Source organism: Choloepus didactylus, chromosome 6, assembly GCF_015220235.1.
Source record: "Choloepus didactylus isolate mChoDid1 chromosome 6, mChoDid1.pri, whole genome shotgun sequence".
Taxonomy (NCBI): Eukaryota; Metazoa; Chordata; class Mammalia; order Pilosa; family Megalonychidae; genus Choloepus; species Choloepus didactylus.
The window spans coordinates 152406957-152430538 of NC_051312.1; the positions used below are offsets into that span (position 1 = coordinate 152406957).

The 23582-nt window shown below is 43.1% G+C and overlaps 1 protein-coding gene across 6 annotated transcripts in view; it reads left to right on the forward strand.

Moving 5' to 3' along the window:
- NTM (neurotrimin) overlaps window positions 1-23582 on the forward strand; it is a 1043036-nt gene that overhangs the window by 893595 nt on the left and 125859 nt on the right. For all 6 annotated transcript variants that reach the window (XM_037841980.1, XM_037841978.1, XM_037841979.1 and 3 more), the window contains one exon: window positions 8874-8999. In XM_037841980.1, the coding sequence (XP_037697908.1) occupies window positions 8874-8999 (126 nt within the window). The remainder of the gene's footprint in view (window positions 1-8873; window positions 9000-23582) is intronic.

The following is a 23582-nucleotide window of genomic DNA, read 5'->3' on the forward strand; positions in this document are numbered from 1 at the left end:
CATGTAATTATGTTGTTTGAATGAACAGACCATATAAGTTAAATTATATAGTGTGTTACAAAAAATATAGATTTTGCACCTAATAAACATCTTTTCCTTTGGTCTCACATGGAACTTCTAGTTTTTAAAGCACCATTAATATCACCCTTTACCCTTAATCTGATTTACCTTAGTCCTAACCGAGTCCATTTCTTAACATTTGCTGTATGGGGTAATACTGACATTCATATGTGCCAGACTCTGGCTCTGAGTCTCAGATGTCACACAGATACCCAAAGTTCCAGGGACTGATCAAGTTATACACAAAGAGCTCAGCATCTCAGAATTTAGAAATACCCATTACAACTCAGGAATAGATATAACTTCTGTAAGAGCTCACAGTCTAGGAACCTTAACAATAAGCCATCCCCTGATAATCCATGCCATCAGACTCAATTCTTAGAGTTTGCACATTATAGTTAGTCCGTATTAGTGAGGCATTATAATGTTTTTCTTTTCATTTCTGGTTTATTTCACTCAACATACTGTCCTCACACCTTACAACTTCACACCTTCTTATAGAAGCTCATTATTCTATTGTATGTATACACCACAGTTCGCCATTCCATTCATCAGTTGATGTACCCTTAGGCCACTTCCATCCACTGCAAATCCACTGCGCAATTGTCCATTCGAGTCCCTTTTTTCAGTTCTTCAGAGAATACACCCAGTAACCGAGTTGCAGGACCATATGGCAACCCCACGCTTAGCTTCCTGTGGAACCACCACACTGCCCTCCAGATGGGCTGCACCATTCTACTTCCCCACCAATGCTGATTAGGTGCAGTCGCAGCTAGGGGCGGGCACCCACGGAACCCTCTGCGCTCAGGGTTGCTTGAGGGGTACCGGCGGCAGCTCTTCCCGGAGGCGAGGGTGAGGCGGGGGACTTGGCCGAGTCCCTGGCGGAGGCGTGCAAGGTGTGGAGGGCAGCGAGAGAGGGACGTGAGACACTCTCCTCTCGAGGGGATAGAACAAAAAGCCTTTATTCAGGGGTGAGCACAAGTTATATAGGGTGGCATAGAGGGCGGGGTCGGTGTTAGGGGTGTGGGGTCCTTACATGGCAATGCTGAGGGGATAAAGGCTGGGATTGGTTCTGAGAGGGCGCGGAGGTCATTTAAAAAGGGCGGGAGTTGCTCTGGTAACGGTGTATGCGCACTGGCGGTGGCGGGAGTTGCTCTGGCAACGGGGAGTGTGCGGGCAAGATAAGGGGGGCGGTTTTCTCCGGCAAGCTTCCCCTAACGGTTGTATTTTGGGTGAGGGAGATGGGGCCTGTAGCCGGCTCCACTTTCTCAGGCCCGGGGGGCTGTGGAGGATATTACTGCCCATGCCCACTACCCTCCCCAGGGGCTGGCCAGGTTCCCTGGGGGGGGCTGTGGAGGGCGCTACTGCCCATGCCCATCGCCTCCCCCAGGGGCTGACCAGGTTCCCTGGCCCCGGCCCGCCAAGTTGGAACTCAGCACCAGCAACCCGCAATTAGGTACATCCCTTTCTCCACATTTTCTCCAGCACTTGTATCCCTCTGTTTATTTTTTAGATGGTTTTATTAACACACCATACATTTCATCTTAATTAAAAAAATCAATGGTTCCCTTCATAATCATATAGTTATGCATTCACCACCACTATCTATATAAGGACATTTCCATTTCTTCCACAAAAAAAGAGGAAGAGGTGAAAAGAGTAAAAAGAAACAAAAGAAAAAGAAAGAAAAGAAATGACAACTCAAAAGCAACAAAAAATAAATTAAAAATAAAAAACAATAAAAAGTCAGACAACACCAACGCCAAGAATCCCATACCCCTTCCTTATATCCCCCTTACAGACATTTAGCTTTCGTATATTGCTTTTGTTACAATTAATGGAAGTGTATTACAATGTTACTGTTAACTATAGACTAGTTTCATTTATTGTATTTTTTCCCAATACCACCCCATTTTTAACACCTTGTAAAGTTGATATTCCTTTGTTCTCCCTCATGTAAAAACATATTTGTACATTTTATCATAGTCATTGACCACTTTAGGTTTCACTAAGTTATACAGTCCCAGTCTTTATCTTCTATCTTTCTTTCTGGTATCCTACATGCCCTTAACCTTCCTCTTTCAACTGTACTCACAGTCATCTTTGTTCAGTGTACTTGCATTATTGTGCTACCACCACCCAATATTGTGCCCCAAACCTCTCACTCCTGTCTTTTCCTATCTGTTTGTAGTGTTCCCTTTAGTATTTCCTGTAGAGCAGGCAAATTGTTCACAAACTCTCTCAGTGTCTGTTTGTCTGAGAATATTTTAAACTCTCCCTCATTTTTGAAGGACAGTTTTGCTGGATATAGAATTCTTGGTTGGCCGTTTTTAGGAGATTTGTTTGATTAGTAATTAGTTGTTTCAGTTCTTGTATCTCAGTTGAAGTATAAGTTTGTTCCTTTGACTGGGCCATATCTTCATTTCTCCTAGTGTGATTTATAATTTTTTGTTGTCTAGGCATCTTGTTTCCTTTACTACCCCCATCAGATTTTCCTAGATCAGATGAGCCCAGGTCTCAGGAGGAGACTGTATTCATTTTCAGATTTCCTTGAGGGTGAGACTGAGAAGAGTGTCAGACTTTCCTGTGTAGCCTCCAGACTGTGTTTTTCCTATCCTGCCCAGCAAGTGATGCTTGTCAGCCTGCAGCTCCCCACTGGGGTAAAGAGGTGTGGCCCCTTTAATTCACAGTGGACCCTGTCCTGGCCAGTGTCCAAGGGCATCAGTAGCCAAGTTAAGTTGTTTCTGGTTTCGTTCTCCCTCACACCCAGACCCTGGGGTCTCAATTCTCTGAGAGAAGGCAACCACTTGAGCTGAGCCCCACGCTTCTTTGCTTAGGGAAGTTGCACCCTTTAGGGAGTTATCCAATGAGCTACTTGGAATGAGAGGAAAAAAAATGGAAAAAGAGAGAAAGCCCCTTTTCAGAGCCAGTCCCCAGCCCCCTCCCCCCAGTTTCACTGGTCGACTGTGTTGGTACCCTGTTCTCTGTGCCCCTTTTCTTGGGAGACAGTCATTTTCCAGTATTCTGAGCTCAGCTGTCTTCAAAAGCCTCTGACTTTATTTATTTATGCAATTATTTTTCCTGTCAGCCCTGCCTCCCCTCTGCCAAGAGGAACCTCAGTTTCCTTTCCTGCTTACTCTGGGTTTATCTGTGCTTGTAGCTTGTATTCAGTAGTCCAGATTTGTTAATTAAAACCAGAATTGGAGCTTGGTTGAGTTACTTCCCCTCAATCCAGGCAAGCTGCTTCTTTTTTTCCACAGGGAACTGTTTCAGCTCAGCCTGCTATGCTGGTGGGGGAGGGGCACCAGCTGCACAGTTGGGTGAGTTTTACTTACAGTTCTATGCTGCAATCTCAGCTGTTCCACCCCTTCCAGGCTGGTGTATGATGTGTATTCAGTTACGAGTATCCTCCAACAGTTGTTTCAGATGATTTACTAGTTGTTTCTGGCTATTTACTAGTTGCTCTTGAGGACTAACTAAATTCCACATCTCTATATGCCGCCATCTTGCCCCACCTCTTGGAACCATGAACTCTTAGCCAATCTCACTGATTATTGTGTCTTCCATTCTCCCCTCAGCTCCCACTATTTGCATTGTCAACTTGGGACCTCACCAGACCTTAACTCAAACTCCAACTGATAACAGAGTATTTTTGCCTGGATGTCTCTCCCCATTTCAACATCAGTATCTCTAAAACAGAATGAATCAAACCACTATTCTCCTGCAAATAGCTTTACTCAAAACAAGCAGGGATCTGCCCCATTGCAGTCATCTAGCTGCTGGTTAACCCAAAGACATTAGTTTGTGACTCCATTTCCCTTGTTCTCACATTGAGTCAACCATCAATTATCTGTGGGTTTTCCTCTGCATTGCCCTCAAATTCATCTCTTTCCATCTTTACAGGGCCAACAGTTTAATCCAGGTCTTTAACATCACTCATACAGATATATTCCTCTGACTCCAGTTTCTGTCTATTCTACTCTGTCTGATGTATTGTTACCAGATAACTTTACTTAGAACACATTAAAAAAATTATGGCATCCCCCTTTGAAAACATTTAAACTGTTTGCCATTACCTATAGGATAGAGTTAAAATTGGGGCCCAGGCCAGGCCAGTCAGGCTTTTTCCATAATCTGGCTCTAGCTTACCTCATTGAGCTTGTCTTCCATTTTTCATTGAGTCAGTTAAAGTGTATTGTCTTTTCCACCTGCATTGACACTACGTATGTGTGCTTGCTAAGCAAGCGCAATGCACTTATCGAGCTCTCCACAATGCCAGGAACTGATGTAAGAGCATTTCATAAACTTACTTCTTAAATCCCAAAGAACTCTGTGGGCTATATATTGCCATCCGCTCCATTTTATAGATGAGGACAATGAGGCACAGAGAGGTTAACTTGCCAACGTTACCCAGTTAGGACATAGTAGAACTCAACCACTACTCTCCATGGCTTCTTAAGTAAATATATTTTGTGTATTTCATAGACTTCATGGATTTCTGTCCTCCCATCTTGGAACAATCTGTTCCACTTGGAAGAGTCCTACTTTTTCTGTCTATATGACTATTCATCATTTGTTGAGATCCACTCCCGAGGGGAAGCTCTCCATGACCCTTCTACTTATCAAGTTCCTCCCTCTTATGAACCCAGTGAGAGAACTTACTGTTTGTATCATCCATTTAACATTTGATCACAAGCAATTTTGTGACATATGCATTATTATTCAACCCCCTAGAATATTTATATGCACTGATTGCCCAAACAGCTTGTAAGTTTGAGGAGGGCCAAGAAAGTGTATATATTTCTGCATATCATTCCAGTACATGGCACATGGTGGTATGGGTTGTAGATTTTCAATAAATGTCTGTGCACTGACTTTGGCTCTACACCTTTAGAAGCTATTCTCTGGTTAACAATTAAGCCCGACCACAACAATTCTTAACAACAGTGTTTTCCTTATGTTGTCTTCTTTGCCTGCCTCCTTCCCCGGACCTGATAAATATACACTTATGTTTCTTAACTAAGATGTCCCTTATCCACATAGACTTCCACAACATCCATGCCCATGTTGGCTCAGGTATCTATCCTCCATATTCCCATAACACCTGATCATCCCTCCATGCCAAAATACATTTAAAAGATATGCCTCTGTACCTATTTTTATATCTATACACCATGAACTCCCTGAGGACAAGTCTGCATCTTATTCAGATTTGTGTTCCTGATACTTAGCAAAATTCTTGGTATATAGAATTAGTCAATGAAAACTGATGAATGAATGAATGAATAAGTGAATGAATGAAAACAAACAAACCCAATCCTGCATGACAAGAAGAGGAAAGATGCAAATGTATCTACTGAAATGATATGAAAATGTAAGTAGCCCTATCTCAAGGTGACTTAAAGATTTATGAACATGGTTTAGCTGAGACCACAGTATGCCCTTACCAATTCAGTTTAATTTTGAATGCTGATAAGGAACTGGAAGTTGCCACCTAAAAAATAATACTTCTAGTCCCCTAGTATCTTTTCAACTATGCCAATTTAGTTCTGATAATTGGGATTGCACTTCTGATGCAACTACCTCATACTATGCCATGAATGGTTTTCCTTTCAAATTCACCCAGGGGCAGTGTGCTGCATTTGAGTTGCAGTAAGAGGCAGAATTGAAAGGACAGCAAGTGATTTCTCTAACTTCTGCTTCAAGAGTTGGTCACTTTCCAACTGTTAGCAGGGGAAGGCAATTCTAGATGATTCTTCCAAGCATGAGGTGTCATTGTCTCATTTAATATACTTACTGTTCTGACAGCCCTGGCCTGAACCACCTTCTGTTCTACTTAGGGACTGTCCATTGTTCTCTAGTGTATGATTAGCAGATTAGCTATCATGTAAGGAGCCAGAAAATGAACTCCCAGTAAGCCCTTCCAAAGCAAGAGTAATTCATTACCCAGCCTGATTTCCACTTAAAATGTACTTTAAGCACGCTTCCAACTACCAACCCTAAATCATCCTGTGTTCACAAAGTTCATAATCTTTTATTTTATTGCGTGGCATTGGTGTGACATAATCCCTTGCAGAGCATCTCAGAGTGCTTTACAGATCAATAAATTACTTACCTGCACAGCTGAAGCAACGTCTGCAAGGCCAGCACAGACATTCTGCAGGCAGCTTGTCCTCCACGAACAAGTGAGTATTGAGCATGTGCCAAGAGAGGGTAGGAATAGAGGCCAGGCAAATGGATGGTTGGGGAAGCGGTGGCATGAAAGGAATGTCCCAGTTACAACTCTGCAAATAAAATGCATTGTTTATTTTTGCAAAAATCAGTTTAAATGATTCTAGAACTAAGAGGGTTTAGAAACTTGGACCCTCCACATTGTCAGCAAGTCAAATGTTCAATCATTAACTCATCCGATACCTTCCTGTGCTGGAAGGTCCAACCTAGCTTTTACAATGATGCAACCATAAATTAAATGATACATCATAGAAGTCCCAAATCTTGGAGTCGGTGGTCTCTCTCCAGCTCCTACTGTGTCCATTTTCCTTCTTTTTTTTTTTGTCTCACAAAATACCTGCGTGAGTGCAGGTAAGATTGTGTGTATACACGTGTGTGCACACATGCACACACACTACCTCTCTGTCTGAAATGGTATGTGGATTTAAATATTAAATCATTGATTGCTGCCTACTCCATGCAAGACAGCATATTCAGTACAGCAAAAAATAAAAAGATGAGTAAAGCTTTTACTTAATATCTTGTATTCAGGTGGTTTATAGCATGGAAGAAATTCTGTAAAGGAGGGACTACATGTTATAGGATCCCCATCAAGGAGTGGTCAGGCCACTTGAGGATCACCTGTAAAGGGTGGTAATTCAACCAGGTCTTGGAAAATTCCAGCACGTGAAGATAGTTGGAGATTAGAGTCTAAGCAGCCAAACACAGCTCAGCAAGGACATGGGGATCAGGGGGTAAAGGGCAATATATGCTTATTAACAATGAGTGTTCCCTGATGGCTGAGGTGCAGAAAAATGGTGGAAAATAATACTGGAGAAGGAAGGAATAAAAGGGAGGCTAAGAGAAGTATTTGCATGATACCTTCCCCTCATTCGCATGGGGAAAAATTAGGAGCAAGGGATTAATGGTTCAAGTAGAATAAAGAGCAGCATTGAAATTTCCAAGCTCTGTTTTCATTGTGCATGTAACACTTTGGCTTCTGAAGAGGGAATAAAGCCCATGTACAACTTTTGTGTGATCTTTGGTGGGCAGATAGTGCTGTATCCTGGGTGGATAAAGCACTGTGGTAGCTCTGAGGACCACTTATTCAAGGAAGGAACCTAATGTGTAGAAACTTGCCAGTCCTGGATAGAGGGTCCACTTAAGTTGCAAAGTGCTAATGGATCAGAACCAGTGTTGGTCAGACTGAAATAATATGGGCTTATGATTAAATTCCAAGTTTTTTATGAGCATGGAGCAGGTTGGGAAAGTGGTTCCCTTGCATAAGCATTGCAATTCAATCCAAAAATTTTTGTTGAACTCTTCCTATGGTTACTAATGTGAATAAGATTTGGCTCAGGCTTGCAAAAAGCTCGTCCTTGAGTGGGTGAGAGATGCTAGTCAAATATCCGTAACAGTGGTGTTAGGGCCAAAATTTGGAGTTTGGGGGCTCGATAAATGACACCCTTATTTTATCCGCTTGAATTATAAACCAATTGGTAGATTAAACTAATGGTAGGTGCATGGAGAAGCAAACATCACGTGGACTTGTGATTAAGCTGATGCTGGAGGATTAGGTTTAGGAGTGCAGCAGCAATGAGCTTCTAATTCTGATCCCCACTCACCCATACTCCATGAGATGCTGCCCCGGTAAGACTTTCACATGGAAGAGCACAACAGAATGTCTGTCCACTAAGGAAAAATGGGCTCCAAAGCAAAAGTCTACAGGGACCAGGTGAGTCCCTGTTCCCAAATGCACCAAACAGAATGATCCCCTCCCTTCCTTATGGGGGGATAGTTTAGGGGTCCAAGAGTGAGACCACGCATGTTGTAGCTAAACTGGACTTCCTTTCCATTCTCTGGCAGGCATTTCTATTGTGCTCTGGGAACACATACAAAGAACATTAGTAAATTTGAGTTGTGAAGGTAGGCAGGAGGAGATGGGTAGGGAACACAGCAACAAAGAAAGGGGCATCTGAGTTGGACCTTAAGGAATGACTGGAAGTTTTCAGGAAGTGCATGACAAACAATACAGATCTAAACGCACGATGATTAGGAAGGGTATATTTTGTTAGGAATAATAAGGAGAGTGGGCAGAAGTGGAGTTACTGGGAATGTCAGTGAAAACGTAGGTTGGTGGTTGACTGTGAATGGCCAAGTATGCTAGGATATGGAGCCTGAACTTTATCAGGTACTAAAACAAAGGAGGTGTTTAGGCAGAGATGTGATATGATCAGAATGCATTATATATAGACAACTCTGAATGCAGTGTAGAGGCCGACTTGTGGATGTGTTTCAAGCGTGGGGTGGTTAGAGTGGAGACAGGAACAGGGTAGAGGCAATGAGTATAGATATCACAGTATCACAGTGTAATTTATCCCCATTTGGATCCTTGACTTTGTGTTTAAATAAGGAAATAGAAGCTAAATTCAAGGTAAAATGTGTCTTTCATGTTTAAGGTAATTCCTCCAACTTCTCATCATTTATTCCTTTCACCCATATCCTTCAGTGTCTGGGTTATTGTGCCAACTACTGTTTTAAGACAACAAAGAAATGTTTTACCAGGATTTTTAATTTTCTTTCTACCTCTTTTGTCTCCACAGTATCTCCGAAAATTGTAGAGATTTCTTCAGATATCTCTATTAACGAAGGAAACAATATCAGCCTCACCTGCATAGCCACAGGAAGACCAGAGCCCACAGTTACCTGGAGACACATCTCCCCCAAAGGTAAGAGAAGTTTGGTGGACTGTGTCATGAGATGAACTGCGAGGATTTGGGACCATGGCTAGGAAGTTATGTCATTGGTGACTGTGTCCAAGAGGTCATACACTTTTGGCAGCCTGATAACAATATACTTATGGCTCAGCAGAGAGTGTGGGTGTTCTCTGCAAGAGAGGCATAGCCTCTTGGATTTCGGTAATAATACTTGAGGATCTCTCCAATCCCTGGTAAATTAATCTCATTTGTCTGTGGGTGAAATGGTGCTAAGACATTCTGGGCGTCCTTTACATGTCAAGTTTGATGGTGGAACAAGCAGGTTTGATGGCGTTGTTCAGCTGGTTGTTTTTAGAGATAGAAAATGCAACACATGATGATGGATGAGAGCTCTAAATGAACATATTCCTAAAAGCCTCTTCAGCTCTGTAAAAATTCTGGTTGTTAGTCCATTAGCTGTTTTGGTGGTTTTGTCGTTATGTTTCTCAAATTGATCCTAGATATCAAATACAACTTAAATGGGTGACTAGATTGCAAAATTTACTTAAGCTAAATGTTATGTAGACAAGACTGAGTGTTGTTTTGTGCTTTCATGGATGGAAGGATAAAACTTTTGAAATTGAAGGCAAGATGATATTTATCATTAAGTTGGCTTTTATTTGGAAGTAAAGCACATTGAATTATTGCATTCATTCTCGAATATTTATTGAGTATTTACAACAGTTTAGATAATCTTCTAGGTACTGGAGATATAGCAATAAACCCAAACAGGCAATTCCTGCTCTCATGAGCTCATGTTCTCATGAAAAAGACAACAAAATGAATATATAATATATCAAGTGCTGATAAGGATGAGAAAATAAAGCTGTCTACCTGGACTGAATGCCAAGGGGTTTGGTCAGGGAAGGCCTCTAAAAAGGTGACATTTGAGCAGACATATGAATAAAGATCCTTAATTTCATTGCTTATTGCTGGTTAGGTAAAATGTATGTATGTTGCATGCATGCATGTATTATCTGTGTGTGTGTTTGAGCATGTGTATGCATGTACATATATGGACACATGTCTTTATGTAGATATACTGCAGAATAGTACTGGTTTAAAGATTCTAAAGGAACCAAAGGTGTGGTTGTCTGCTTGGTGTTATAGGTTGGATCCCCAAGAAGGTGATTGGTGGGCAAAAAATTCATTAGGGAGTTCTCTTGGTATTGAAACCTAAGAAGGAGAGGAGAGGAGAGGGGAGAGGAGTGGAGAGGAGGGGAGGGGGAAGGGGAGAGGTAACAGGACTGGTCAATGCAGACTGCAATGCAGTCTAGTGAAATATCTCAGTTGACTCTATCGGGAATTCTGAAGCTAGGGTAACCCTTCAGAAATGTCCTCCACTGAGGTGAGGGGTCTGGGTCTTTAAATACCACCAAAATCAGTCTCTGAGTTTGCTGGACCCTGAAGGGATGTGACATCTTCAGATGAGACAATCCCATGGGGGGCCGAGGACTGCGGACTTCTGTGCCCACTTGCTGAGGCATACGTTCCCCACTCATGAAGGCAGCTTGAAGCTCTCACAGACAGTGACCATTTGTCTTGTTCGAGGTTCCCAGGAAAGACATGGAATTTTCACCCATGTTTGTCCTGAATTCCTGGGACCTGTCCTAAGGTACCATTCCTGAGAGTAAAGGGATCAGAGAGAGCTAAGCAGGTATCTGCCCATTCTCTCCATTTGAAAGGACCATACTTGTGAACTGGTCCACAATCTGGGAGGAGACTTCAGCTGTGCATGAGATAATTAGTGGATAATTGGTGAAGAATGGCCCAGAGGACACAGCCAGATGAAAGCCATCCAAATGGACAGACTTTTTAAGTCCATGGCTCATGATACACATGGTGGCTTAGAGCTGAGCCCCAGTGCCTTCAGATACCTGGGTAACCTGTGCACTTAGAAGTGCAGGACATGTACATCGGGGTAGACTGACTTTGCCCACATCAAGGGGCCATGTGATCCCTTCACCCTCACGGCTCTCCCTTTGTCTCATGTTTGATGTCTTCTCATTTCCTTCTCTGGCCAGTCAGCTCTTTGTCCTTTGTTTGGTGGTATTTTTTTTTATCCTCCACACATCTCCTTTTGTCTTTCCCTTTTATTCTTCCTTTTTGCCCTGTACTTTCCCTTTCTCTCACTGCTTCCTAAATTTCTCCAACTTAATTTCATGTCTTTCCAAATTTTCTTTCCCACCCTCCCTCCATGATGATGTTTCACCTCTCCCCTCTCTTTTTTGATGGGTCTTCTCTCTATCTTTCTAATTTTCATGCTGTTGTGTCTTTGAATCCTTTTTCCCTTTTGTGGCCATCCAGCAGATTCATTTCCCCAGGGCACATTTACCTGCACCAGCGCCAGATGTTTCCATTTGACTGAGGTCTTAGCTGCTATGGAAACAGAAAATGTCTCAAAGGGAGAGGAGTTGAATTCTCAGAAACTACCTGTGGTTGAGAGTAATTTAGATGAACAGTTTTTTTCTGAATCTCTGGTCCAGATGAGCTCTCCCGGATACAAACCAATGAGACATGCTAAGCAATAACTAATCACCTTGGAACTCACCAGGGAGTCATTTTCCTGGGGACTGATTATTTGGAGATAAGAGATATTGTTGGGCTATTTTCAAATCTGAACTGAAACGGGAGGGACCGTTAGCAGTCAGACCTTCATCTTTTTCCACTAAATATTTCCAAAAGGTGCTTACTTTAAATAAGTTGGGACAGACCTGGGGTTCCTTGGAGGGATGGCTACACTGCATCTCAGCAAAGGCTCTGAAGGCAGAAGGCTGTTGTAATCTTTCATTCCGTTACATGTCTGTAGAGGGTATGGTGGCTCATGTTTCCTCCAGATCATTCCTATGCACACTTAATCAAATCCCTAAATGAATAGCTGACCCTGAGCCCAAGTCCTTTAGGCAGCCCGCATCACTTCATTGCATGCTGTCTTTCCAGACTGTTCTGTGTGTCCTGTATATTTCTGAAAAATCTTAGTTTCTGCCATCATAACTCATAAGATGCTGTTTGCAATAAACTTGTATCACCTTTGGCCACATTTGGGAGAAAGAGTAGAGACATGTCAACTTAATTTGGAGGGGCTCATGCATTTCTTTATAAAAGAAGCTTAGGAGTGATGGTCCCGTAGGAAACGAGCTGAAGGGACTTCCCCAGGTTATCGTCTGCTTAGCATTCTGTATTAGATGCAGAAAACGTCAGCCATCCATTTCAAACTTGGAGAAGGAGATAAGGCCTCCTAAGTTAACTCTTGGCACTGCTGTGGATTGTGAGAGGTAGCTTTCTATCTATTATTACTGGCATTAGGTCCTTTTTGTTCCACTAATGAATTTGTCCCTTCAGTGTTCAAAGAAAAACTATACTGACTTCGGTAAAGAAACCTGTCCTCACTCTACTAGTGCAAACATTGTGTGCACTTGTCCTTGGTCTTTTCAGGAAGAAAAGCCCCCATCCATCTCACTTTATGTTCTCACATGGAAAGGCCATCTCTATCTGCATGAATGCTGTTGACCCCAAGCCAAATGTTACGTAAATGTCCAAGCCAAATGCCGTGTAAATGTTAGCGTACTCTTTCAGGTGCAGATGCCCCATCGGGGCCTAACAATCTCCTTAAGGTGCATTTTCCCATCATGATGCTGTGCCTTGTCTCTTGTAGAGGTGTGCAAAAATTTATTTTAGCACCGCACTTAAACTCCTGTCCTTCTATCTCCAAAAGAATACCTTTAATGCTGTCTTATTCCCTGGAGTAGTCTCTAAGTAAATGGAAATAATATCTCTTTCAATGCATCCTAAAAGATACTGTTTAGGACCGCACTTAAACTCCTGTCTAAACTCCATAGACAAGTATTCTCAAAGCCCAGGTTTTATGCCTTCAGTTCTGTTATTTTTGGCACTTAAGAGCATAGGCTGAAATTCCTATATTGCCACATCCTTGAGAACCCAAGCTGAAACTCAGCAGAACAAATGAGTCTAGTCACTGATCTGTGGTTTTCCAGGGGGACCAGGGATCACTTAGAGTATTAGTGGACACCCTCCTTGGGTTCACATACCTCCACCTTTCTCCCATCAAACAACAGAATGGGGGAAAAAACTCACCCGGTTATCAGTAGGGGAGTCAGTAAGAGCAAATGAACTGTTGAGAGATATGCCTTGATGTCAAATTGCTTTGCATCATCCCTATTCCACGAGCTCTTTAAGATCAGCACCTGTGTCTTACACATATTTGATTCTCCACCTTCCAGCACAATGCCTGGCACCTAGAAAGCATTCAATTAATATTTGTTGTCTCAGTGAGTATGCACTTATATTTATCAGTGTCTAAGGGCACATCATGAACCCAGTTCAAAGACTTCACCGTGAACCTTGAGGAATTCTCTTCTTCTTTGATGTTCACAATCAAGACTTGGTATGTTTCCTGATGAAATTCTCTGTTGGCAAGACTCCATGACTTTTCTCTGTTCTTCACAGAATCTTCAAACCTTTCCTGAAGATCCCCTGGTGGGGAACCTGCTGTGAAAGGGCTGAACATCTCTTTGGAGGCGAGTCTCCTTTTCAAATTCTCTTTTGCAGGAGCAGAGAAGGTTCACAGTGACTTTGAGGTGTATCTTCTGTGACTTCCCTCTACTCTCTGCACTCCCTCTCCTGACATACTCTTCATGTGGTCCTTTGGGGCTCCACATCCTCTGGTCCTGATCCTAACTGGGCTCTAACCTTCTGTGGCCCCAACCACAGCTTCCTAAAACAATCCTGGATACTGCCAGGGCGGATTAGTTCAACCATATGTGGACATTTGAAGCTCCTTATGGTTGAAAAACAAGACAGAAAGAGAAAAATCAGTAGGAAAAACTGGAGTTATTATTTTAAGCTCGTATATTTTCTCTCCGTGTCTCTATTTTTCTTTCTGCTACGCTCTGTGCCTTTCTCTGTGTTTTTCTGTGTCTTTTCTCCTTGTATGTGAATCCAGATGGGTGGGAGGTTGAAAGTTTTGCCTGGAGCCATGTAAAATCCTGGGGACAGAATTGGAGAACCATCTGTTAATTGGGTCCCAAACTCAGCTCTTCGATAGAAGCCTCTCCTTATGTGGAGTGAAGTAGATTCTCCTGCAGATTCTCTGCATCCAGACCTGCAGAACTGAGCCACCATTCACAACTGCCAAACCCCTCACTCCCATCCCAGTTGTCCTGCTGCATGTAAAAATGCCCAGTGGGTACTAGGTCACTCTGTCTCTCGTTTCTCACCATGTTGATGTGAGCAAAGTGACCCATAGATAGGCTCTTCTCTCGCCAGTGCCCTGAGCCCAGTCTTCCTGCCTGCTGCCCTCCCTTTGCCCAGACACCCACCCACTCTCCATTTGTCAGCACTGACAGGGCCTTCCTCCCTAGCCAAGCAGGACACTGAAGCACTAATTGGCACTGGAGGCATCACAGCTTGAGTTCAACCAGAGCTGGCAGGCGCCATGACGCTGGTGACAGCTCTGTGAAAGAGTGTCAGGCATGGCACTCTGGCATGCCATCGGCTGACTGCAGCACCCTGGCACTAATGAGCAGCCTGTCAGTGCCGGCGTCAGGGGCCCTGTGTGGCACAGGGATCATTAGGATGGCAGCAAGAGAGACTTCCCCAGCAAGGAACAGTAGGGGTGGGAGGAAAGGAGGACAAAATGGAACTAAAGACATCACCTTCACTGCAGATGGCAACTACCCAGCAGGAGAGAACAAAAAAATAAAAAAGGAAATATTTTTAAAAAGATCTTTATCTATGCCAACTCCGGACACCTCTTGGAATCTTTGATTCAATTGTCCTGTAATTAATCGATACAGGTTCTAAATCTTTTCTGCAGTAAGCCAAGAAGAGACACAATGATTAAATTATCTCTCCAGTGATGACCATGCTAGGAAGGCACCTGAAGGATATGGGAAGACTTGGGAGTTGTGTCTTGCTGCTGCTCGTTAGGCAGGCTCCATGTCCAAGGGATCTGCTGAGCTGCTGGTGCCTGCCTGTCTTCCACTGGAGAGTTAGAATCCAGGGGAGGCAATTAAAAGAAGGAACCATCCCCTCTGTTCGTTTCCCAGAGGTGGGCATGGAGTTTGGTGAGTAGGTCTGCTGTATTCAGCTGCTTCCTGAGGGCAAGTGTGAATTATCCAGCCCTTTAATTCTTCCATTTTCCATACAGGTCTGTGCAGTTCAGAGCTTTAGGCATTATTAGAGTGAGGTTCAAGTCTGGCTCTTCTTGGAGGCTTTGCCACCACCAGTGACCCCACTTCCATGATTGGGCTGCCTGGTAGAAGAAGGCAATCTTCCTGAAGAAGGTGGACTTGGGAGTCAGACTTGCCTGTATCTGAGTCCCCTCCATGACTCACTGGCAAGTAAAGATGGGTTGGTGGTCAACGTCTCTGGAGACTGGTTTCCTTACTGATACTTTTTTCTTGCTTCTTGGTCTGGCACATCAAGTTTTCATGCCTTGTTTGCACCACACTCTGGATCACACCAACCACTTGACATTCTCCACGTCCTTGGAGCTCTCCTTTGCACAGCCATCTGTTCTCCCTAGAATATCCTCCTGAACCTTAGCAGAGAGAGCCTCTTGTATTAAGATTAAATGCAAATGCTACCCTTTTGAAAACTTCCAAGGACTTTCCTTAGGCACAACATGTCACCCTTTGCATAGATTCCACAGCACTTTGCATGCCTTTCTCATTGTGACACTTCTTACAATTGCTCAGGGCTCCTGAGGCTGCCCTCCTGCCCAGAGTCTATGGAGGGCAGGACGTCTCTTAATCCATTTTGCCTTATCACCAGTGCCTAGTGTAGCCCCAAACATCTCCAGAGCCTGGTAGGCATTGTTGAGTTAAGAGGTGTCTTTGTGTCAATAGAATGTTTTCATTCCACTGTTTCTAGAATCAAGTCTTTCTGGTGCATAATTTGAAACAAAGTCAATGTTAGTGAGTAAAGGGTAAGATGCAGGAGCTCCTGCTCTTCTCTTCATTCTCAACTCTGGATCATCTCACGTTTCCCAAACCAACCAAAGGAATGTGCAAGGAAAGATTCTCCCCCTTGCCAACAACTTCTGTTCTGTACCCAGGACTGAGCCTTGGACTCTTTATCTGCAAAGTAGAGAAAATAATACCTTTCTACCATGGCTCTGGCAAGGACTAACTGTGTTGACCCACACAGAGCATCTGAGCTGCACTACCAAGCAACATGTATCTTTCATGTTAACACCCGTGCCTCAACCAACACCTTCGTCTCCACTCCCACCCACAAGACAAGAACAAAAGTGAGGAAATTAAAATCATTTTCTCTAAAAAGGCTGAATCCTTACAAATGCCCAGGCTCAGTCAGTTGCCAGAATGGATAATCAAAGGTGCTTGATCAGCACTCCCTGTCTCCCTACAATTTTCTAATTAGCATAGGTGCTTGATTAAAATTCCCCAAGTACCCCAAGTAGCTATCCAAGAAGGGACAAGTTAATTGCTGTTGCAAAGGTATTACAGTGGCCATAGATGGTGGGAGAAACACATAATTGCATCATAATGGAAATGCATCAATAGCGAACTGTCCATACTGACAATGGACCATACATTATTAGGTCCAACCTATCCTGAGAAAGTGGTTCATTCTAATAAAGACAAGCTAGTAGTACAAGCTCAACTATGGGGAAAAATGATCCAGAAACTCATTAAGCAAATGGTTTAAACAGAGACACACAGACCAAAGTGGGAAAGAAGAAAGCAGGGGAAGGTATTTATAGATTACTCTTTAAGCCCGTAATTCTCTTTAACTGTAAAATTAGAGCTAGATAGATACAGTTAGGGTAGAATTTGCCAGTGTCAATAAGGGGTTTTGTAAGTTTAATATTTATGATCTGGTTTAAAGCAATATTATAGCTGTACAACTTCCTAGTTCAAAGAAGAGAAAAAAATATAAAAAAGACTAGTGGGGAAATTAATGAGTTCAACATGCCTGAATTGAGAACATATGAAATAAAGCCTCAGTCTAGAAGCCAAGGGCAGAGTGCATACCACAGACACTGTTTGTGGTTTTACCCAATTATTTTAAAACCCTTGAAAAATGTTGTAGAATCAGATGTCTGCTGAGTTCAGACTTTGCTAACAGCATCCTCCCGCACACTCCCCTGAGTCTTGGGTTATTTATGCTGACACTTGGTGGCTGTTACCATGCAGAACTGTTTTGATGGAACAAAAAAGGAAACATAAAAGCAAGGAAATTGTATCCTCTTCCCTGCAGATGCTAACCAGGGCATGGCTCATTAAGATGCAAAATCGCATTAAAATGGCAGCCCCCATAGGGCAGGAGAGCCTCTACCTGAACAAGCACTGAATGAGCACAGGGACAGCTTCTGGGGGTTGAAGAGGAGCCTCAGGGAGGTCCCAGTAGATGGCTTCCCCAAACCCCGGCCTCTCAATCATAAACAAATGCCATCAGCCTGCCGCTGGGCACCAGCTAGACTTTGGCCATCCAAAGGAGAAAGTTCTGGTTCAGAATGTCCTTGTCCCTGGGGCTTCAAGTCTGTGGTTCTAACTTTGTATCTACTTTTGGATTCTGATCTGGTCTTGACCTATAATAACAGCATTTATCCTAGAGTCTAAATAACAAGTGTTGCTATCATCCAATCATACAATAGCAAAGAGATTTTGGATGCTTAAAAGTGTACCAGGTACACTTATGAACATTCTACACATTTGTTCCTCACAACAATGGTCTGAGACAGGTAAGGGTATTAGCCTACTTTACCAGTGAGGACACTGAGCATTAGAGAGGACCGGTGGAGGCCAATTCAGTCTCTCTCCAGCCTGCGTATATTTAATGCACGCTGCATAATAAGTAAGTGTGTACATGTGGCTCTCAAGTAGTATGCAGTGGTTCTCAAAGTGTGGTCCCTGCCCTAGAAGCAGCAGCAGCACTTGGGAGCTTGTTAGAAATGCAGATTCTTGATTCATACCCCAGAACTGCTGAATCCGAACTCCAAAGGCAGGGCTCAGAAATTTGTGTCTGCGTAAATCCTCCAGGTAACCCAAATGCATGCCAAAGTTCGAAAACCACAGCTATCTAGTGTTCGCTATGCTAGGCACTGTGCTTTGCAAACATTGTGTCATTTAATGCTCACCAGTATCCTATGAAGTAGGCTTTGTTTTCATTGTAGAGATAAAGAAATGGAGATTCAAGGGAATTTGACTATGTCAAACTTCAATCTTCTTGGCTCCAACATCCATATTCTGAATGTGCTTTGATCTTCTGCTTGATTTCTAACCATTGATTTTCTAGATCTCTGGACACATCTGTTCTCTGGTTTCAAACTTCCTGCAAACCTGAGTCCTACAGTGCTTGGATGGTCCAGATTCTTGAGTTCTTGCAAATTCACCTGCACCCTGGGGCAGACTCTGGTCTCTAGGTTGGGCTTTGGGCTTGGCCTCAGGATTGCATCCTCTCAAGTCATCCTGGGCCTGCAAATCATTGGTTGCTCACATGCTGGATGGGTTTCCTGGCTCCTGGCAGTGGGTATCTGGATGGACACCTCTGAGCAAAGGACATGGCTCCACAATGGAACTGGTCTTGGGCGAGCTCTCTTCCTCCAACTGGGTCTGCTTTTATGAGATTTGTGCTCCCTCTTTCCCCTCCCATCTGGATGTCCATGGCTCACAGGGTTGATGTGGCTATTCTCTGACTTGATTTATTTTTTCCTCTGGTTAAATACTATCATTCACTCAGACAATGGTAGGTCTACTGCTTCGATTGTTATTATTAGGCTGTTTTACATTCTAACAGCTTTAGATATGAAAAGAAATTGCTGGATTTCAGGGTCTGCCCTTCATTATCTGACTCCATTCAGTCTCCCTATGTGTCCTTGTGGTATTTGGCTTACTTCATCTTCCTAGTGGTGTAAGATGCTTTTTCTACTGGAACCAAGACTGTTGAAAGGGGTAATGAGCAGATTATCAATTCAGCTGCTCTAATATCGAGGCTCTGGGATCCTCCCTGGCAGGCTGCACAGGTTCTCACCTAGAAATGCACAGTCAGCACCTGATCATTGCCTTGGGAGTTTGAGATTCCTAAACGTGTGGCCCCTTCCTTCTCTAGGACCACGTTTGGCCCTTACTTCTCTTGAACGGTGGCTGAAACCTCTCTGTTCACTTCTACCCCTCTCTCTGAAAAACAAATCCCTTTTCTCTCTTCTAACTTGGAGTTAAAAGGCATGACTTTGGACTTTATAGTTCACCCATAATAGCTTCAGGATTCCTCCTGTTTAATTTATCTTGCTTTTCTCCCTTAAGTCCTTGCAACATTGCATGGCCCTCTCTGGAACAGTTGACCAACTGCTGGCCCTCTGGTTGAAGATATTTGGCAAGCCATCTGCAGGATATTTATATTTATATATTCTACAATACATGATTCCAGAAAAAGAATTTAAATAGAGAAGGTGTTTTGCCCCCCAGGAAATCCCCTTGGCAAAACAGTCGTGATTTTTCATGCATTTCTTTATTCATTTAGTCAACAACTATGTATTGAGCATCTACTGTGTGCTAGGGCAACTGTGCTAGGCACTGAAGATATATGAAAGGGCAAAAGAGATTCAAATCTCTACCTGTGCAGGGCTGCTAGTGTAGGGGGGATAGACAGAGAATAAGCCCATGAATAAGTAGGATTTATATGCAAGAACTATGGGGAAAAAATCAGGAAAAGAAGCAAAGAGATGATCAGATTTGTGTTTGGGGGATTGTAACCTTAAACAGAGTAGACAGGGATGGACTCATTAAGAAAATGTTTATTGAGAAAATGCCCATATTTGTGAGAGGAGAAACTTGGATGGCTCTGGCAGGAATGTTCCTGGCAGGGCTAGCAGTGAATACAAGGCAATGAATCAGGGCTTGCTGCTGTTGGTCATAGATCATCAAGAAAGTCAAGGACACATAGAGGAGCTATTAAATACCTAACATCTGGCCACTAGACTATAAGCTTCATGAGGACAGGAGCATGCTCATTCTTGTATAACACTGTATGCACAAATGCTTAGCATATTTGTTTAATGAATGAGTGAATAAAAAAGTATAAAGTTGTAGTATGAATAGTTGAACAAGCACGCTGGAAAGATATGAGGTTTGAGTCAGATGTTGTGATCTCTTTAATAGATTACAAAGAATGACACATTCAAACTAGTGAGAGGGATGGCATATGGCTGAGATGGGGGGAAGGTTCTGTGAAAACAGGAGCCCGCATAGATGACAGGGCAGGTGCCTGACAAATCATCAAAGGTACATTGAAGGCAACCTAAATAATGGATGGGATGAGTGACAAGTAGGGTTGTCAGTCAACAGTCAAAGCCCTCAATGAATCATGAGGAATTCAGGACATCAGTCAGTGGCAGCAAGGGAGAAGCAGACTAGGAGGCAATATTGGTAGATGGTCAGAGCTTCCAAGGAACATGGGTTTTCAATAAAATTGCAAAAAAATGATAGTCTACAATGATCTTGGGGTGTCGGGAGGACCATAATCACCACATCTAGATGCTAAAGTGGGTGAGTTTCAAGAAACGAAGCAAAACAATCCAACATTTTTCTTGAGATTGCTACAGAGGAATCTCTGGGTTTCTTTCAATTAAGTCAAAGCAGACCCAGGAGAACTCAGCCTAGAGGCTGAAGATAGAGAGGAGCAGGTTGCTTAGGTATGATGGTCCAGCAGCACAATGAACATGCTTAGGAAGTGGCAAGAACTGAGAGTTTGGTTAGAGAAGAATAATCCTGTTTTTCTGATTCCAGGAGGGGCTTACAGGTTGTGAGTTGGCCAGTAAATAAAAGAGGTGCAGCATGTTAGATTTATTCCCATTAGCACCCAATGAAGTCAGCCAAATATACCTCATAAATTTCAGCTGCAGCCTCTGTTTGTGTCAAGGGGTAGAGATCCCTTTTCTTCTGCGCCTCAAGGTAGGATGGTGGCAGAAAGTAGCTTTTGGTGAGGTCAAGCCTTGTTAGGATCCAGAGCAAAGAGGTCTACCTTTAGGAAGCCATTAAAAGGTCAAGGTGAGATATCCTGAGACAGCTAGAGAGGGAAATGGAGGATGAAGTTTACAGATGGTAGGGGGCCAAATTGCCAGAACATGGGCTGGGAATGATGGTGTCTTCTCACCTGAGAAGGACCCCCATATTCCCAGTAGACGGTTCTAGTTTGGTCTCCCTTAGTACCTGTGAGGGGAACTAGGAGTTCTCCATCTGGTTTTTCTTCCATATGGCAATAGATAGGATATCAGGTGCTCATTGATGTCTGATTTATTTCTGCCTATTGATCCAGGTAGGTTTATGCTTTTCTCTCCATAATTGACCATAGCAGCCCCAGAATGATTTTCTTTTAAGAGAAACAAGGACTGATTATATTGGACAACATTACTAGAGTACAATAGAGATATGTAAAAGAGGCATAATGCATTATCATTTATTCAACAGATATTTATTTAGTACCCAAAACATGAAAGTCTGTATCTGGATGTTGCAGATACTGTGGTGGACAGTGAATTCAAAGCCTTTTCCCACAAAGGGGTTCATAAAGAGTGTAGGCAATACTTCATGACTGAATAGTCCATCTAATGTCAGGGAGTAATATACTGTGGAGAAATAGACTGTGGAGACAGAGAGGGGACACAGAATCATAGGTGGTGCTATTTAGTTAGTGTTAAGAGAAAACCTGAGCAGAGACCTGGAGACATGGGCGGAGTGAGGTGGAGAGACAGGCATATCAAGGTAGGACATCCCAGGCAGAGTGGCCTGCAGGTAGGAAGACGGTGGGGCAGGAGCATGTTGAGTGTGTGTAAGTAACAGCAAGAATGTCGATGCATAGAACAGAGATGTAGGGCCTTGTGCCAGAGAAGTAGCCAGGATCAGATTGTGCAGTGCCTTGAATGCCATTCTAAAACCTTTGTAATTTGTTCTAATAAAAAAGCACTGGCAAGTTTTAAGCACAACAGTGAAATGATCTAATAAATGCTTTAAAAGGATTATTTTAACTGCTTGAAGAGGAAGATGTAGGAGGGGAGAATAAGGGTAGAATCTGTGATACCAGATAAGAGGCTGTTGCAATGGGAACCTTGAAGATGGCAAGTGATGCTTAACTTGGAATATATTTTGAATTTAAAGCTGACAACATTTGCTAATTGATTGGATGTGGGCTGTAAAAGAGAGTTAGGAATCAGGAGGGACTCAGTGCTTTTTGGTCTGGACCACTGGTGACTGGTGGTCTGATTTCCCACCATGAAGAATACTAAGGAGGATCATGATTACAGGAGAAAATAGGAATTGGTACTTTATATACTGAAGTGGAAATTTTGAGTAGAGCAGTGGCCGTGAAAAGAAATATGGTATAAGAACTAAACAAACAAACAAACAAACATGGATTTAGGAGTCACCAGCATTATGCAGAGGTGTTTCGAGTCAGAAGGCTGTCTGTCTGTCACCATCTACAGAGTGAAGATAGAGGAGAGGTTTGTGAACCTGGGACATTCCAACATTCAGATGACAAGAAGAGGAGGATGACCCATCAAAGACAGCTGAGAAGAAGTAGCCAGAGGGGTAGGAGGGAAAACAGGAGTGGAGGGAATTGTGCAAACCAACTAAAGAGAGTACTTCATAAAAAGAAGGACCAGCTGAAAGTGAAATGGTTGCTTGCATGTCAAGGGAGATGAGGACTGAGAATTAGTCATTGGATTTGACAAAATGCAGTTATGTGAGACATTGGCCTGAATGGTTCCAGCAGAAGATGGCAGGTAAAAGATTACTTAGAAAGGGAGAGAATGGGTTGAGAAGTAGAGACAGTAATAAAAACAACTCTTTTGAGAAGTATTGCTATAAAGAGTACTAAATTATGGGGTCAGTGACTGGAGGGTGTGTGAGGTCAAAGAAGGATTTTTCCCCTTAAAGTGCAATCTGCAGCCTGCCTTCCCTTGGCCACCTCTATGCTATTACTGCTGTCTAATAGCTTGTTTTAAGGTTCTGTGCTGTCCCTCTTCTCTGATGAAATAAGAGAAGGAATTAGCTGGGACTGATCTCTGCTTGTTGAACAACCTATAAATTTTGATCTTCAGTCAAGCGATCTTAATATTTCCTTCCATGTCTTATTGATGCCCTGGGAATTCTGAGCCAAAGTTGCCGTGTTTCTCAAGTAACTATCTCTGACAGTGAGGGACACTGTGTGAAGGCAAGACCACTCACCGCAAAGTCTAGTGAGGATGCTCCTGCAGCACTTAGGAGCAACATGGCTTGAGCATGTAACTGCTCTTGAGAAAGGGGATGGGCACATGGTGTGCTTTCTGTCCATCTCCAATCACTCCCTTGAGACCAGGGCAGATGCTCTCAAAGTCAACATTTAACCCTAAGTGACCAGATAGCTCAAGCTTCAAAGCAGGAGCAGGGACCAAATCAGACTTGGACAGCCACCTCTCTAGGTCACAGATGACTATCCAAGTGGAGCCCTCTGTGTACCAAGGAAATTATGAAAGTAAAGAGTGGGTGGAGGGGGCAGGCCAGCTTAGCAGCTCAGACATGTGGGCAAGCGCAG